General features: G+C 30.4%; 2 protein-coding genes across 4 annotated transcripts; one reads left to right on the top strand and one right to left on the bottom strand.

Moving 5' to 3' along the window:
* Positions 1 to 332: 332 nt before the first annotated feature.
* Positions 333 to 6,741, bottom strand: LOC130892958 (putative leucine-rich repeat-containing protein DDB_G0290503). Its single transcript, XM_057798709.1, has 4 exons — positions 5,098 to 6,741; positions 1,687 to 1,893; positions 1,171 to 1,572; positions 333 to 713 (listed from the first exon to the last, which is right to left on the bottom strand). Exons 1-4 carry the CDS (start codon positions 6,555 to 6,557, stop codon positions 617 to 619), a joined length of 2,166 nt encoding a protein of 721 aa, XP_057654692.1. The 5' UTR covers positions 6,558 to 6,741; the 3' UTR covers positions 333 to 616.
* Positions 6,742 to 7,358: 617 nt separating this feature from the next.
* On the top strand, positions 7,359 to 15,590 carry LOC130892704 (zinc finger protein ZFP2-like). 3 transcript variants are annotated; one of them, XM_057798257.1, is made up of 10 exons: positions 7,359 to 7,958; positions 8,031 to 8,140; positions 8,211 to 8,464; positions 9,215 to 9,360; positions 10,609 to 10,801; positions 11,455 to 11,626; positions 12,107 to 12,299; positions 12,708 to 12,917; positions 13,347 to 13,618; positions 14,050 to 15,590. In XM_057798257.1, the coding sequence occupies exons 1-10, from the start codon at positions 7,824 to 7,826 to the stop codon at positions 14,270 to 14,272; spliced, it is 1,908 nt and encodes a 635-aa protein (XP_057654240.1). In that variant the 5' UTR covers positions 7,359 to 7,823; the 3' UTR covers positions 14,273 to 15,590. The 3 variants fall into 3 exon arrangements, with proteins under 3 accessions (XP_057654240.1, XP_057654241.1, XP_057654238.1); XM_057798258.1 differs by having other exon boundaries at positions 7,561 to 7,958; positions 13,685 to 15,584; XM_057798255.1 differs by having other exon boundaries at positions 7,562 to 7,958; positions 8,016 to 8,140.
* Positions 15,591 to 16,355: the final 765 nt, after the last annotated feature.

The following is a 16,355-nucleotide window of genomic DNA, read 5'->3' as shown; positions in this document are numbered from 1 at the left end:
TCGATTTGCTTCTCATTTAAAAGTTGGACAACTATCGTTGATCCGCGACTGCCGTTTCGTATAAGCTTAAGATTTTTTAGACCTCGATTTTTTTATGAATCGATCTTTTTTAGAAAGCATCGCCATTCCTACTTGGGACATGTTTGCATCTTAAATACATACTTGAAAAAATCGATTTTTTTATTAATCAATGCATAAGTTTACGATTCGAATCGATCTTTTTTGGAAAGAATCGCCATCCTTAATTGGGTCATATTAAAAATAAATGCAATATAAAGAACTTCTGCTTTAATCGATATTGTAAGGTTATTAAAGGGTAATAAAACAAAATATGATGAAAATTTTGTTTATTTAATCATATAAGATACAAAAATAACGAGAAAATAACAAATATAAAGATAATATATATATATACGATCGATGAAAATATTTGGTAAAAAGAAATGTTTATCTTTCCGCACAATTACGAAAATGGCAACGTATAAGTTTGTACTTAAAAAAAATACTAAAGAGCATTAAATTTTAAAATATGAGGTAAGTAAATATAAATAACCAATTATAAAAAAAAATTAAAAAGTTCTCTTTGAAAATCATTTATAAAAAAATTGATGTACACTTATCTGGAATAATGGGTGTAAGTGCACTCTGGATCACGACAGTTTCCATTAATGTCATAGGGACACATTATCACAAACGGATCATAGTTATTTTTTCTGCAAAATTAAATTAAATATATAAAAACATGCGCCAGTTTATAAATTCATAATAAATAAAAACAAATTTTCAGTAAATATTAAAAAAGACAATAAGTTTCCAGCAAGTTTATACAGGGTGTATGTACTGTAAGAATTAGAAGAAACTGAACATGGAAACACTGTGCTGCCATTTAAACTCTATGACAACGATGGTTAAATTACACTTCGAATTGCTTCTTCATTCACTGTATAGTCAAATGAAGAAGCAATTGCTGAAGCTGAATCCAATTTGAAACAAAAGACAAATCCTTCTACAAGTATGGCATTGAGAAGTTAGAGAAGCGTTGGAATGATTGTATTGGTCTTGAAGGAGATTTCTTAGTTAGTCACATTACTTATTGAATGATGTGTTATATAACACTCAAGTTATGCAAAAATTTAAAAATTCATCAATTATTATTTATTAAAATTATACCTGTGTACATTATCCAACGGAGATACATAATTAGGAAACGTTTCGAATTTATTGTTAACATCATTGGGATCTCCTGATTCAATGTCATTTTCAACTTTACTAAATTTGTTAATCTTCGCATCTACATTGTTTTCAACTTCCACTCCATCAATTTTAAAAACTATATGTTTCTCTTTAGTAGCTTGAATTGTTAATTTTGTATCATCAATAGCGTCACCTTCAATTTCTGCTGCCTTAAAAGTATTCAAGTCCTGACAGATTTCGTCAGCTTTTAGATTAGGGGTTTTAGAAACATTGGGAGTACCGTCGACAGTTATATCTAATGGTACCAAAGGGAGTTCGGATTTGTTTGGTGTAGATGTTACAGGTACTTTTGATCCTTTTTCATTTGGTACTGACGTACTAAAACAATAATTCGAATGGAAAATATAATTTTTCATAATGTACAAATAATAGATATAAGAATGAAACATGTTGAAATGAAGAGATTTTTGAATGGTTGTGTTAAGAACTAACCTTTTATCAATTTCATTTTTTTTAATGAATAACTCCTTAACACATTCCGAGAAATTCTTGTGGGTTTCCTGTAATTTTCTTCTAGTTTCTGCTAATTCTGCTACCAATCGTTTGACTTCTTGATCATACTTCTTTCTCTCAGTTGTTGTTTCATTTATTTTTCTGATGATCGGAGTGAGAATAACATATTTTTCTTCTATCTGTAATCTTTGGTTCCATTTCGTTTTTTAAGATGTCCATAACCAATAGATGCATTAGTTATGTAATAATAAATTCAGTAGATCTTTATCAAATCAAAAATTATCATGGACAATTTTTATCAATTTACGTATATAGGTAATACATAAGTTTTAATTGTTGAGAAACCAACCCACTTTCAAATTGAAATAGTATTTTTAATATCTATGTACAAAATTAAAATTAACATGCTTCTAAAGTCGCTAACCCTGTTGAAGAACACTGATAGTTTCTGCACACTACAGTCAAAGGCAAGTGACATGCACAATTTTTTTACAGACGAAAAGTTGCTGTGAAGTAACAAATTCAACAGACAAGAGTCTAAGGCAAGTCATTATCATAGTTTTTGGCAGGCGCTGCCAATGAACACAACGGTTACTGTAAGCTAACAAACTCAATAGTAAGTCATGATCGAAGATTCCTAAGCTTTCTATAGACGCTATCACTGCTGATGAGCCCTTATGGTTGTTGAAAGCTTAAACAGTTAATAGGCAAGACTCGGTCAGATCTTAATGGCGATGTGGAAGATTGCTGCAAACTAACATAGTCAACATCCGAGTGAAAGTTGCAAGCTTCTATAGCCTCTACCACTATCGATGAATACTGATTGCTGCAAAATTACACAGTCAAAGGTAAGTCACGGTTACAATTTTTTGCAGACGTTACTCATGAAAACACAGGTTTCTGTAAGTTTACAGGCTCAACAGGTAATTCACAATTATCTACAGGTGTCACCGATATATTAAAATTTTCGCATTTATTTTCATTGTTATTAATTGTCTTCGAGAATGACATGAAACATTTGACTGATAATTCATAAAATTGAAAAAAGTTTGAGGTTATGCCGTATAGATATTAAAAATACTATCGTGTACTTTATGTTCTACTTTGAAACAATAGGAATAAATAATAATTTGCATGTATTGTTAGTTATATTACTTTTTCATTTCTGAGAGATTGAAATTTCTGAGAATTATTGAAAATAATGAAAAAATATGACGCATTTTCGTCGATAAAAAACAATTCATTATCAAAGAATGAATATGAATTTCAGGTGTGGTTATTATGTCTCAATTATAACAAGTTATTGATATGCCTGGACAACATTCTTGAACACATACTAAATAAAAATTAATTATATTAGAATTTCTAGTTTCACTTATTTTGTTTAGCATGCCTATGTTTGTACATAATTCACTAATGTATTAATTATTAAATATATATATTCAAATTTTTTGTACCTAAGTCAAATTTTTACATCCTATTTACAACACTAACATCTTATTAATAAAAACATATTAAGGGTTCATTTTTCTGTATTAAAATTCCAACAGTTGACAAGATTTTACTTGCTTAAAAAAATTTATTTAATTCAATTCATTGCAATCAGTACATTCAATTGTAATTAATCTTATACTTGTATTACATGTACTTAACAAAACTTTTCGAACATTATTTTGTACTGATACATTTATTCATATTTTGTCTGTTGTGACAAGTTGTGGCTATACAATAACTATACTTGCTGTAGATGATATAAAAATGTTGATCACTGAGCTACAGTCCTAGAAAGCACCTATAATAAGAGTGTTAACCCCTGCTTTGTGAAATATTCAAATTTCATTGTGAATTCAATATTTCTTAGAAAACGATGAGGTGACAACAGATCCACTTTTTTATATAATTATTAGAAAGCCCTAATCTTAATAATTATTTAGTTTTTGAACTGTTATCAAAACATAGTCAGTAAAAGTGTTAAGTTAGGTTTAGTGTTATTGCAAACACACAACATACCTTTTCAACAAGAAACAGGTATTATAACTAAGCAATAAGTAACATATACTATGAAGAATATCTGCAAACGTTTATATTTCAACCATACTCTGTAAGTAGATTATCTTGAGCAAATATAAAAAAAAGAAAAATGTGTTGCGTCATCAAATTCAGGATTGAGACTATTGAGTTATTTATTATTAGCTATTTTGAAAAAATGGGTATGAAATTTGGAAGTACTGCATGTGTTTTGATTTATGTAGTTGTGAATTATATGTAAACGAGTCTCATGATTTAATAGCCACACCTTGATATTATTATTTGGTTACAACATATGAAACGTAATCAGGTATCATTTAAGTCACATAGTTCCTTCCAAGATATTCATCTTGACTTCAATAAACATCAGGTAATTAGCAGTATTAATCCCGGAATAGGTAGTTGTTAATTCCAAACTATTACAGTATCAATGAAATAATACAATTGTTTTTATCAAATTTTTAATTGTACATTAAATTTAAATTGTTATATGCCATCCTAATAAGACATGGAGGTCCAGTGGAGGCATCTTACATACTACATAATCACCTTAACCAATTACAAGCCTACAATCTCTTACAATCTCCTGAAAGTACAAAGATGGGCTGGCATATGTGCAACAGAGGCCATGAAAGCATGCCCAACATCTGCACTAGAAGTGATTCTATATCTTACAATTCTCCACATAGTACTGGAAAGCGAGGAGGGAAAAACATCACTCAGAATGTTCCTGGGACATGCCTCAGGATGAAATACTAAAAAAGTTTAGCTTTGAGGAAAAAATGTACCTCAATACTAAGGTGCAGAAGTCAGTGGGATCAAAACACCATTCAAGAAATGAACAGAAATGCTATGAAATAGTACATTGGCGGCTCTAAAGCAGCAGACAGAACTGAAATAGGAGTATACGGGCCCATAACCAAACACTCTAAAAGACTGGGCAACACACCAAGCATTTTTAAAGCAGTAATTGATGCAATTGCAAAATGTGTCCAGTTCAATCTAGATAGGAACTATTGCAAACAGAAAATCATCAATCTGTCCGATACACAAGCAGCCATTAGAGCTTTAAGCTCCAATATAATAAAATCCAAACTTGTTTGGGAATGCCTACACAAATTAAAGAAGTTTTTATTGGTTTGAAGGTAAGTCAGGGTGAAATATCTTGGAATGAACTATTCATATAAAGCAAAACCCTAAAATCATTTCTATATTATTGTGAAACTAATATAGTAATTGCACCTGTATCCAATTGATATTCATCACATGTATCTATCATAAAAATATAACCTTTTTCAGCATTTCAACTTTAATAAAATTATAATAAATAATAATTCAATAAACAAAATCTGTAATATGTACCTTCCATTTTGCTGTTTCTGCATTCCCTTCAAAATGTTGTGTAATGTTCTTGCTTCCTGTTTAAAATCGAATATTTTATTTGGTTCTGGTCCATTAATCTTTTGATGACAATTTTTTCTTTGAGAAGTGGCTCCTTCACACCCTCTAATCAAAGGTTTTCTGATCCTAGATTTCTTTTGAGCATTTTTTAATTTTTGTACAAGTCTTTGATATTCTAATTGTTTTGTTTTCGGTAATAACCTAACAGAAGATTTTTCTAGAAGCACAGATTCGTCAGAATTTTGGCGTTGGATCTGCTTAGGAATATTATTTTTTACAATAAGTTTATGGCGTGAAATTTGTTTCTGTTTCATCTGAGCCTCAACACGTGCTCTTTGCTCTCTCAAAAAATGTTCTACAGTATTTTCAATTTCCTGATTAATGTTTGTATTTTTATTATTGGTTCCATTTGTATCAGCCTCTGATTCTGAATCACTACTAACATTTATTATTATAGGCTTTATGTTATGAGGTATGTGATGTCTTAGTGGTACTACCGTTTTTTTAATATTCGCATTTGTTTCATTACATTTTGAATCAATTGGAGGTAACTTTGTCTTTTTTATTTCACCATTGGAATGTTTTTTTGAAAGAGATGCTAATAATACAGCTCTAAGGATATCCTCATCTTCATCTGGTGGAGTATTATTCTCTTCTTGTACTTCAACATTCAAACATGGTTTTTTGTTACCTACATTTTTATTATTATTGTTTTCTTTGTTGGTATCAAAATTAACATCTTCATTTATTTCAGTGTCCTCTTTCTTCCTTTTTTTCCTATGTGCCAATTTATTCAGAACAGCAGATCTTAAAGCCTCGACTCGTAACTGCATTAATTCATTATCTACTTCATCAGTTTGTTCACTTAACTGTGTTTTTTGTTCACTTATTTTATCATCACTATCTGATTTAGGATTATCGCTTGTTTTTTCCTTTTTTTCAATATCCACTTTAACCATAGCTTTAAGTCTATTTCTTAGGCTATTTGTGTGATTGTCAGTCTTTTCTACTTTAATGGCAGCTTTCAATTGAGTCTGAAGTTCACTATCCAAATCTTCATCAAGACTTTCATCTGAATCAAAACTGGAACTAGTACTATGTGTTACAAGCCTTTTCCACTTTTTCATCCTGTGCAGCTTCCTGAAATATTTACCCCTCATTCTCTTTTTCAATTTATGACGGTGATGGCGATGATGTCGATACTTTTCATGGAATTTCCTCATACTTCTTACTTTTATGTGTTCGTTTTCGTCTTCATACTCGCTGACACTGCTCAAAGAAATAACTGGTAATTGTTCTGTATAATTAAGAGACTTACCCGTTTCATTAAATGAAAATATTATTGAATTATCCGAAATTTCCTCAAACTCGTCATCGACGATTTCACCCTCTTCGCGATCTCCTTCCACAATCATTGACATTTTTATTTATATCTAAGAATGGGAGAGTGTTGAAAATTTTGAGGAAACGATATTAATTTGATAGCCGTTAAACACCGCACATTCACGAAAAGCAATCACACAATAATTCTATAAAACGCGAACGCATAGGATATAATATTAAATCTATCATTTTCATCAATCAAATGACAATTGACACTTAAATGTCAAATTTAACACAGAATTCAGAAAACTGCAGACTGGATTATAGACCATAAAGTTGATATTAGAAATAGAGAGAGCCTCTAAGTGGAATCCTACTATTGGAAGAGAGATAAAGAGCCTCGGCATAACACCCCCTCTCTCTATAAAATTGAAACATTTTTCTCCTTTGCAATCCCTATCATTCGACGCTTCGACGTCATAGCGATCCAACCAGACTAAAGTAGAGAACTAAAAAGTGGTATACGATGCAAAGACTCTTCCACAAGGTATAGGACGGTCTACTTTCATTAATCCAATACAATCCAATTTTGTGACGTCACATATTACAGCAAGCGTGCAGTCATCATGTGAAAGATGAATAAAGCAAGGTTTGCATGAAAGAAGCCACATTAGTTTTTGTTATGTTGCTCATTTCCTTTTTACTATAAACTAATTTTGTGTAATTTTTGACGTCAGAAGATAGACTGACATATTTGGTTAAGTAGATCATCCTTGCTCTTTATCTCTCTATCAGCTGTTCATACCTTGGACTTGGTCTCTCTATTTTTAATATGAAGTCTCTATATAATCAAAAAACCTGTTTTGAATGATTATGATATATATGGTGGGAAAGTAATTAGGATCGCGTTAAATGTCGTTCGGAAACTGTAGAAACTATGGGTGCATCAAGAAAGTCGATTGTTCCCCTCACGGTCGTCATTTTGATTATGATGATAATATAGATACTTTCTTATATTCCCTAAAAGCTTCAGTTAGTCTACGCGATTCGTATTACTTTTGATGCATTGCACATGACTAAGTATGAACTAAGTGAAACGAGAAAGATCGTGGTCATGAACGTGATTGTCGTGAGTGATAAGTGGAATTTACCCTTTCCGAACATTCAGATTTTGATCGGGTTTGCCCGATTATAGTTTTGGGGATTTCTTTTTGGTAGACTATAGGAAATGACAATAATCTATGGATTATATATCTATGGTTTGTCATAGTGTTAAGTTCTATGTTTATCATCTTTATCTTAACCTTTTTGTTAAATTACAAATAAAAAATGGACTAAACTAAAAACACACATCTATGTAAACAATGGATAATGCTCTTAACGTTACAGAGTGTTGTAGAACTTGTTTAAGAGTAGATTGTGCTCTTACTTCTACCGAGGTTCAAGATTCTGATTCTATAAAATTTTTTGATAAACTTGTCGCTTGCGTATCTGAAGTGGTAAATATCAAATGCTATAAGATAGATATATTGAAGTTGAATACTGAATTTACTAAGGTACTTGTATTTCAGTCTTGGGTGAAGGATAGCCTGCCTTTAATTTGTTCAACATGCATTGATCGCCTACGTGTGGCCTATGACTTTCGTATTGTTTGTCTTGAATCCGATCAAACATTAAATAGGTAGGTTTACATTGGATCGAATAAGTTTTTTAGTCTAAGCATGTTTTGATACTTAAACTCTTCGTTTTAGATACATATCAAAGTTGGAAATAAATCTACAAAATCGTACGTTAACAACACCTACAAAATTTGATTTTGCATTGACTTCTGCAACCAACAGTCAAGATTCAACTTTGATCAATGAAGATCCACAAAACTCTGAATATATTCACTTGAAACATTTTTTAGATAATGATGAAGAACTGGCTAAACAAGATGATTTAGTAGGCAATGCATGTGATATGGAAAGAAGTTCTAGTTCTGAAGAAAATGAATCAAGAATAGGTGAGTTATTTAACCATTATTTTATATATTTTTATATATATTTATGTTTATGAATAAATAAAATAGGCAATCTTCAGAAGTCTTAAAAAGTAAGCTCCAATTCATTATTGTTTAAATAATATGCATAATATTAGATAAAATTAATTTTGTTTTGAGTATTTTTTTATAAAAATTTCAATTTTTCAGTTTATTATGGAAAATAGTTATTTTTGTTTATTAGTTGGGGTGTAACACTTGATATGAGATTAATTTCAGACATATGCTTATAATTCATAAAATTATTGATGGTTTTGAGTGATTTTCTTTATTCTCATGTTACCTGAAGAATATTAAAAAGAACTAACAGAGCAGAGGTGCATATAGCAATTAAGATTAAGATCTTGGAAAGCTTAGAATTCTCTCTAGTTTTTGACATAATCATTTAGATTTGCATTTTTGCATGAGGTGTACATTCATCATTATCACAGTGTGTAATTAGGATAATTTATTTATATCCTTATTATACTTATATTTCATCAATTCAGAAGTCTCTTGTCTCTTTGTGTTGCTTTCCTTAGAATTAATATTTTAATTGCCTCCACTTTTTCTTTCCTAATTTTCTATTTTAATACACTAATAAATAATATGCCTAAATCAGTTCCAAAAGGGTTCTAATTGTAAATAATATGAAAAAAAAATATATCAAAATTGGAGCTGCTTGTGAGGACTTTGTAGAAAAAACTTCTTTGACATAGTTAAATTATTTTTTAGAATTTATGAGTGAATCAGAATATGTAAAAGCAAATTCGTTAATTCAAGATAGTGTACCTGATAAACAACAGTCTATATTACAAGAACAATCATGTCAAAGTCAGACACATCTACAATACCAATCTCAAGAACCTCATCATCTGCAGGTAATGAAAATCAGTAATAAATATTTTAATAATGTCAATGGATTATTAAAATTGGTGGTCTAAATCTAATGAAACACTTTTCTGTGCTAGTACCTATATGATGAACTGATTACTTTTTATTTTAAATGCCAATAATTCAATAATGTGGGGTCTATATTACTTATCTGGATATCAATACCATCTAATTCTTCTTATCCACTTATTTTAGGGCTCGCCTTGTATCATTGTGGTGTTGATATCCATGATTTGGCATATCTACTTGGAGATCTGCCTGCTTATACATCTGGTAGTTGACTTCTTAAATGCTTGTTTTGCCTGCCGACCTTAATACATAATACTATCATCTTTTTTATTGAGTTGTCACTACATTCAATTCATTTTGTTGCTTATATTGTCCAGTCCTGGAAAACTTGTATTTTTCAACTTTAGGATCGCCGTTTCAACCTCCCTCTCGATGAATTCAAAAATATCAGTTTCAGTTTATAAGGAGTATCATCCTCCTGGTCACCTGAATATAGGTTTCTAATGTGATTTGTCTACTCGCTCTGCTTCTTATCATATTAGATATATCTGTTTCGTACTATAATATATCTTTTTCTGTTTTTAGGCTTTGATATTCGGATAGGCTTTTTTTTTCTACACCAAGGAGTTTTATTTCATTGGTAAACCAGGGCTTTTTATTTTTTGTGATCGACATATTGACTTTTCTTCTGCCAAGTGCTTCCTCTGCTGCTGTCAGAATGTTAGTTTTATTTGTCTTTTGCCACAGTATTTTGTGGTGTTATCTGTTATATAATTTTGCATTACAAATTAAATAATTTTTGAAGAAAAATATTATAAGCTCATAAAGCGGCACAGTTTACTTATATTTTTTAAAAATTTGGAATTTGGTGCTTAGTGCTCCCAGTATGATTGCTAGGAAAAATGTTTATAAAACTATGCATCTAATCTAACCTTATTGATTCGTGATTTTTGTAGATGGTATTTATTCATAAGTTTTTATTTGTTTTCTTATATTATTTCTGCTTGGCATACACACTTTTTCTTATTGTCCTGTTATTTCTCTAACCTCCTTTATCTAAGCCTTGCATAATATCAAACAATTTGATATTATAAAAGCTTTAAATTATAGTTGTTTAGGTCATTGGAAGAGATCTATGCAATTGGAATTTCATCTGAATAAACAAATATTTTCCCGGTATAAAAAGTTTGAAGATTAATGTTTTTATATTTTTTATTGAATCACAGATGCAAGATGTGCCCCAACAGGAACAAATAGATCAACAGTCTCATAATACAGAAATTGAAACAACTCAAATGCAACATCATAACGATCTACATACAATTGTTCTAGGATCTTTGCCAAATGTTCACCAACCCGTTTCAAATTCCACAAATTTCATAGCTGTTCCTATTCGACAAATTATTAAAAGAAATACAGGTATGTCTCATTTATTATTACTACAGAGCTTCAAATAACTGTTAGTTGTGTACAACGAAGTATAGATACCAGGAGTCTGAACAGTTTAGAATTTTTCACAGTATTTATGTACACAATATTATACTCAGATCATAATATCTTTTTTGTCAATGGCTGCGCGATTCAGGAGGTTTTAATATTAATTTATTTTGTTAGAATTATTTTTACTAAAAAATGGAAAAGTTTTGTGCCATTTATGGCTGCCTTATTGGCTGAAAGGCAAGGGAGAATTTAGGAAAAGTGAGTAACATGCAGTGGATGTGGGTAAAAAATCATTTTTTAATATGTTTTAGTTAAATTGAATAGTAAAATTATGTTCTGAAGGATATTTTCATACAAAACGTTCAATTTCTTTTTAATAGATTAAATATTTAATAATTTGCGCATTATACTAAATATTATGGGTTGTGCATTATATCTATCAATTGTTCTAGTCTAACAATTTGAATTGTATTCTCAAGCTCAAATACCTGTTGGAAGTTTATGCTGGGCAGCTTATAATGAAACATTATATGGTTGTTCAATAGTAGGTGTTATTATACATGTATTGTATGATATTTGTTTTACAGTATAGTAGTAGTTAAAGATATATCATTGATTATTATTTATTCAAGGAGTTCAAGTAAGGCCACCTACACCCAAGCAAGACGACTCAGATGTAAATGGATCTACAGGATTCACATGCAAGGAATGTGGCAAATCCTATAAAAAAAAATCAAATTTAAGAATTCATCTTAGAACTCATACAGGAGAAAAACCTTTTGAATGCAAATATTGTATAAAGAGGTAGGTAGGATTTTTAAGGAATATAAAAGTGAATTTTTAATGAATTAATTTTTCTTCTTATATTTTTGCTACCTAGAAAAATTAGTAATTAGTAGTATATTTTTCTTTAATTTCTTATTTTTTATACTAGATATGTTTTTGTTACTATATAGTCTTTATTTTAGGTTTCTTCTGATTGAAAATAACTTTTAAAAGAGGTAAAAAGTACACGTTTCAATATATCTCGGTATTTATCAAAATATTTTGACATTAATTTTTTACCTATTTTCGAAATTTTCAATCAAAAGAGGTTTAACATTTAAATTGGTTACATATGTACTATACATTATATATATATATATATATATATATATATATATATATATATATATATATATATATATATATATATATATATATATATATATAACCATATGTATAGTACATATGGTTAAAAAGCAAAAAAATATTAAGAATCATTACAATCTGATATATTTCCAGGTTTTATCACTCTTCGCATCTTCGAGAGCATATCCGTCGCCACACAGGCGAAAAACCATTTCAGTGTGCAGTATGTAATAAGCGATTTACAATTAAGGGAGAACTTACTATGCACATGAAGTCCCATACGGGTGAAAAACCTTATGCTTGTACTTGTTGTGATAGACGTTGCTTAACATCGGCTGATTTGAAGGTTTGTTTGTTTATGTAACAAAACGTATAATAATTATTAATAGGACTTCTGGAATCTATAACCAGAGACAATTCCTAATATATACTTTTACATAACAAAAAATAAAAGTGGAATATTAATAATCTGTGGTGGAAGATTTTTGAAAAGGATATAGATTAAAAAAAAGTAAAGGATGGTTTGGAAAATTCAAGAAACGGTTGTTGAGTTTCACTGGCGAGAAAATTTCTTGTAATGTTGAGGTAGAACGTTACTCCTGTATATGCAATTATTAGTCTAAAAATTTTCTGAATATACCTACTTTCCTACATATCTCGTAATTGTATGTTCCATTTTGTTAAATGGTATAAGGATAATGATTTCTTTATTATATTTTACATACTTGATTTGTTTATCATATTTTTTTTTCAGGTTCATATGCGAACTCATACAGGCGAAAAACCATATTCGTGTACAATGTGTGGCAAAAAATTTGCAAGCACGTACATATTGAATTCTCATATTAAAACGCATACTGGAGAAAGACCGTACTCGTGTACTATTTGCGATAAAACTTTTACTCAATCTTCACATCTGAATGTGCACATAAAAAAACATACAGGAGAGAAATTTAATTGCAAAGTAAGTTTCAATAATTTGCTTTTAACTCTTGGACACTTTTTTATTTCTATTAAATATTGAACCAAGAAATTGGAAAAATATCAAAAAAGGAACAAATAATAGAATAAGTTAAATTGGTATGGATATTTAGTAGGAGTAGAGTCAGATAGAGTAAACAAAAAGAACTAGAGACAAATTAAATAAATCGACTGAATAACTAAAGTGAAGGTAAAAAGAATTGATATTTTTAGAGATAGAGACAAAAAAGCAAATATAGTGCTTTAGACTCCAGCGAGGGTGTGTTTGTGACCCTTTACAACTTTATTTTTAGAGTTGACACTTGACACAGATGTAAACTGTTTTGTTTTGTTTCCCATGACATTTTTACCAATAATGATGACTACATAAATATAGGTGACCAGTGGTGTACATGTTTTTTTTTGTTTTCAGATTTGCAACTCAAAGTTTACTCATTCCTCTCAACTGACGGTCCATATGCGAGAACACACAGGTCGGCAGCCGTATAAATGTACAGTATGTCATAAAGTTTGCAATTACGCTTCAGAATTACAGTCGCATATGATGAAACATACTGGAGAAAAATTCACGTGTGTTACTTGTGATAAAAAGTTTACGTCGGCAGCTTACCTGGCGGAACATACTCGTACGCACACCGGAGAGAATTTGTCGACGTGTACTGTTTGCGATAGACAGTTCACTAGGTAAAATCTATTATCTATTATTAAATATACGGCGAGGATATTAAATCTTACCCACCGTTATTTCAGATAAAGATGAAAAATCCTCGAAACTGTCTAATTTTTATTTTAATCGAGGTATTTTATAACAAACGAAAAAAACATCATCCTTTTTACCTCCTACCCTTGACAAGTACAGACTTTTTAAATAGCAAGGCTAGTCGTGGCATACTTCGTTGGAAAGGGTTTGAGAAAAGTAGAACTCAAAAATGTATGACTTAAAATTTTGGATGAACCAATTATCAAAAAAGAATATATTATATTTATCTTTGAAATATAAATCATCACGAATAAAAGAATCCATATATAGTGCTGTATTAATGAGATCCTACTGTATTATATTTTCTCTAGTTATAAATTATTTCTTGTAATTGAAGTTAGTAATTATTTTCTAGGTCACAATATTTAGAAAAACACATGCGAACTCACACAGGAGAGAAACCGTATCCTTGTTTCGTGTGTGGTAAAAAATTTACACAATCTTCTAGTCTCAAGGTTCATCTTCGTATACACACAGGGGAGAAACCATATTCTTGTAATACTTGTGACAAAAAATTCACAACATCATCCGATCTAACTGTACATAATAAGAAACATCAAAAATATACTGATTTGTAGATTAGTTTTTAGATAAGACTCTTTCTGTGATAATAATATTTTGTGATTAAGATGTTAATTTTAAGGGAATTCAATTGAAATTTTGTAACTAAATGAATATTTGAAATTTCATCGTATCGGTCGATGGAAATTGAAGCTTGGGTAGTCCTAATGCGAAAATACTACAGTTAAATAGAGGCAAGCAGATATTGCAGGTGGTGATGTGCAGTAGATGAGGAAACTACGAAATATTCTCTGTAATCATCGAGTTCTCGTTAACATATTTCGAAATTTGATTTGACCCATTTGACCTAGTGGAAGAGCTTTGTTTCCAAGTCATCAACGACCAATGAAAAACTCAAATGTCCATATTCGTGGAATACAGGCAGGAAGAGCAATTGATCCGGACTGTCGCGTCTTTGGAATAGATGAGGAAACTACGATACAGTCTCTGCAACAGTCAAGCTCTCATTGTTTTATGGTTTTATGTTTCCAAGCCATTAACGGCCCAAAGATTCTCCAATTTTAAAGAGCCTCTATAGTTGAATGAGAGCGTCACAAAGGAACTGCGAAGGGATTACATAGACTATCAGGAACGACAAGGCCTCCCCATTATTGGTAATATAAAATTGGGTTGAATTCTTCAATCAAAGCAAATTTTTGATTATCTCAAGAGTACGTGGAAAAACGGCTCTTTTTCTTTCCTATCATTATAAGAATTTGCATGCATTTTTGACATTGGGATAATATTAATTTGGCAAAGTTGATATTGTGACCATCGCATTGGGGATAAAAAAAAGAATTCAATAATCTGGTACATTTGAAATATCAGTAAAAGTTTGAATTTGCACGTTTAGGGTACTCCTACTTTGTGGAGATCGGGCAATACAATTTTGGGATGAAAAACTTATTTAGAGAAATCTAGTTATGACGCAGCTTTGGTAATTTGTTCTGTAACGTTGATTTTTATTTCTTCCCCGAAAATGTCAATGTAGTATGCTTATTATGTAATAAAGAATAATTTTCATGAATTAATTTGCTTTTGGTATTGAATTCATTGATTTTTCAAAAAAAAAATCATTTATTTCCATATGATACATGTATTTTCACTCGAAAATATATTTCCTGAAATTGTGATATTATATTTATGAGACTTTTAATTAAAACATGACTTTTTATAATTATATTTTAGCATATTAACTTGAATTATTTTGTAAATATTGATATAGCTTCTTGAATGAAATTCAGATATGTTTTTGTGTATTTTTATAGTTTGCAAATTATATAAATGCTGTATTTGTAATATGTATATACAAATAAATTATTTACCAAATTCAAATATGTCTATTTTATATTTTTTATGGTAGAAAAACTTGGAAGAGGAAAGTGCCCAGAAAAATCATCGATTCGTGAAGAAATAGAATGATGAACTGAAATAAAGATATTGTAACAAATAATCATAATACAAAGAATGTTGGTGGCAATAACAAACTAGTTGAAGAAACAACAACTTGAGTTTTCCCTTGAGAAAATGGAAGCCCCACTCCTCGTATATGGAAGAGGTGGTTAGAAAGTGATTATAGACATAAAAGATATCAATTTTTAAACACGATAACACTTAAAATACCAGAATGTTTTGAGAGAGAAGTGAAAATGAGGAAACACATAGTAGAAAAAAGTAATGGAGCTATAAAATTAGTTATGACGCTATACCAATTTATGCGATAAAAAAATCTTATTCTGCACAATCGGATCTGAAAAAGTTGTCAACAGCACAATGTCGCATCGCAAACAACTTCAATTATTATATAAAGAAAAGTACGATACTTGGGCATTAGTTTCACTCGCATACATTCGGTATTGCGTGAACATTTGGCTGTCAAAAAGATTTGTTTCCGTTGGATATCGCATAATTTGACAATTGCTCGTGTCGATTGGTACCAAAAAATGCTGAGAAAATTCAATCGCGAGGCTTCAAAAAACGTCTTATAAGATCGTGACAGGCGACGAATCATGGATATAAACTTTCAAAGCATCTCGAAGCAATTGGGAAAAACAATCGCAGAAGACGAATCATTTTCCAGCACTAAAATGCGAGCTGTTC

Source organism: Diorhabda carinulata, chromosome 4 (assembly GCF_026250575.1).
Source record: "Diorhabda carinulata isolate Delta chromosome 4, icDioCari1.1, whole genome shotgun sequence".
Classification (NCBI taxonomy): Eukaryota; Metazoa; Arthropoda; class Insecta; order Coleoptera; family Chrysomelidae; genus Diorhabda; species Diorhabda carinulata.
This window is presented reverse-complemented; position numbering and strand designations above follow the sequence as displayed.

Excerpts from the sequence above, each read along its gene's own strand:
- LOC130892958 (XM_057798709.1), bottom strand. The coding sequence starts at position 6,557 with ATGTCAATGATTGTGGAAGGAGATCGCGAAGAGGGTGAAATCGTCGAT. Across the intron at positions 1,894-5,097 it reads CAGAAACAGCAAAATGGAAG|ATTACAGATAGAAGAAAAAT; the intron begins GTACATATTACA and ends ATGGAACCAAAG. Across the intron at positions 1,573-1,686 it reads AAAAATGAAATTGATAAAAG|TACGTCAGTACCAAATGAAA; the intron begins GTTAGTTCTTAA and ends TTATTGTTTTAG.
- LOC130892704 (XM_057798255.1), top strand. The coding sequence starts at position 7,824 with ATGGATAATGCTCTTAACGTTACAGAGTGTTGTAGAACTTGTTTAAGA. Across the intron at positions 10,802-11,454 it reads AATTATTAAAAGAAATACAG|GAGTTCAAGTAAGGCCACCT; the intron begins GTATGTCTCATT and ends TATTTATTCAAG. Across the intron at positions 12,918-13,346 it reads GAGAGAAATTTAATTGCAAA|ATTTGCAACTCAAAGTTTAC; the intron begins GTAAGTTTCAAT and ends TTTTGTTTTCAG.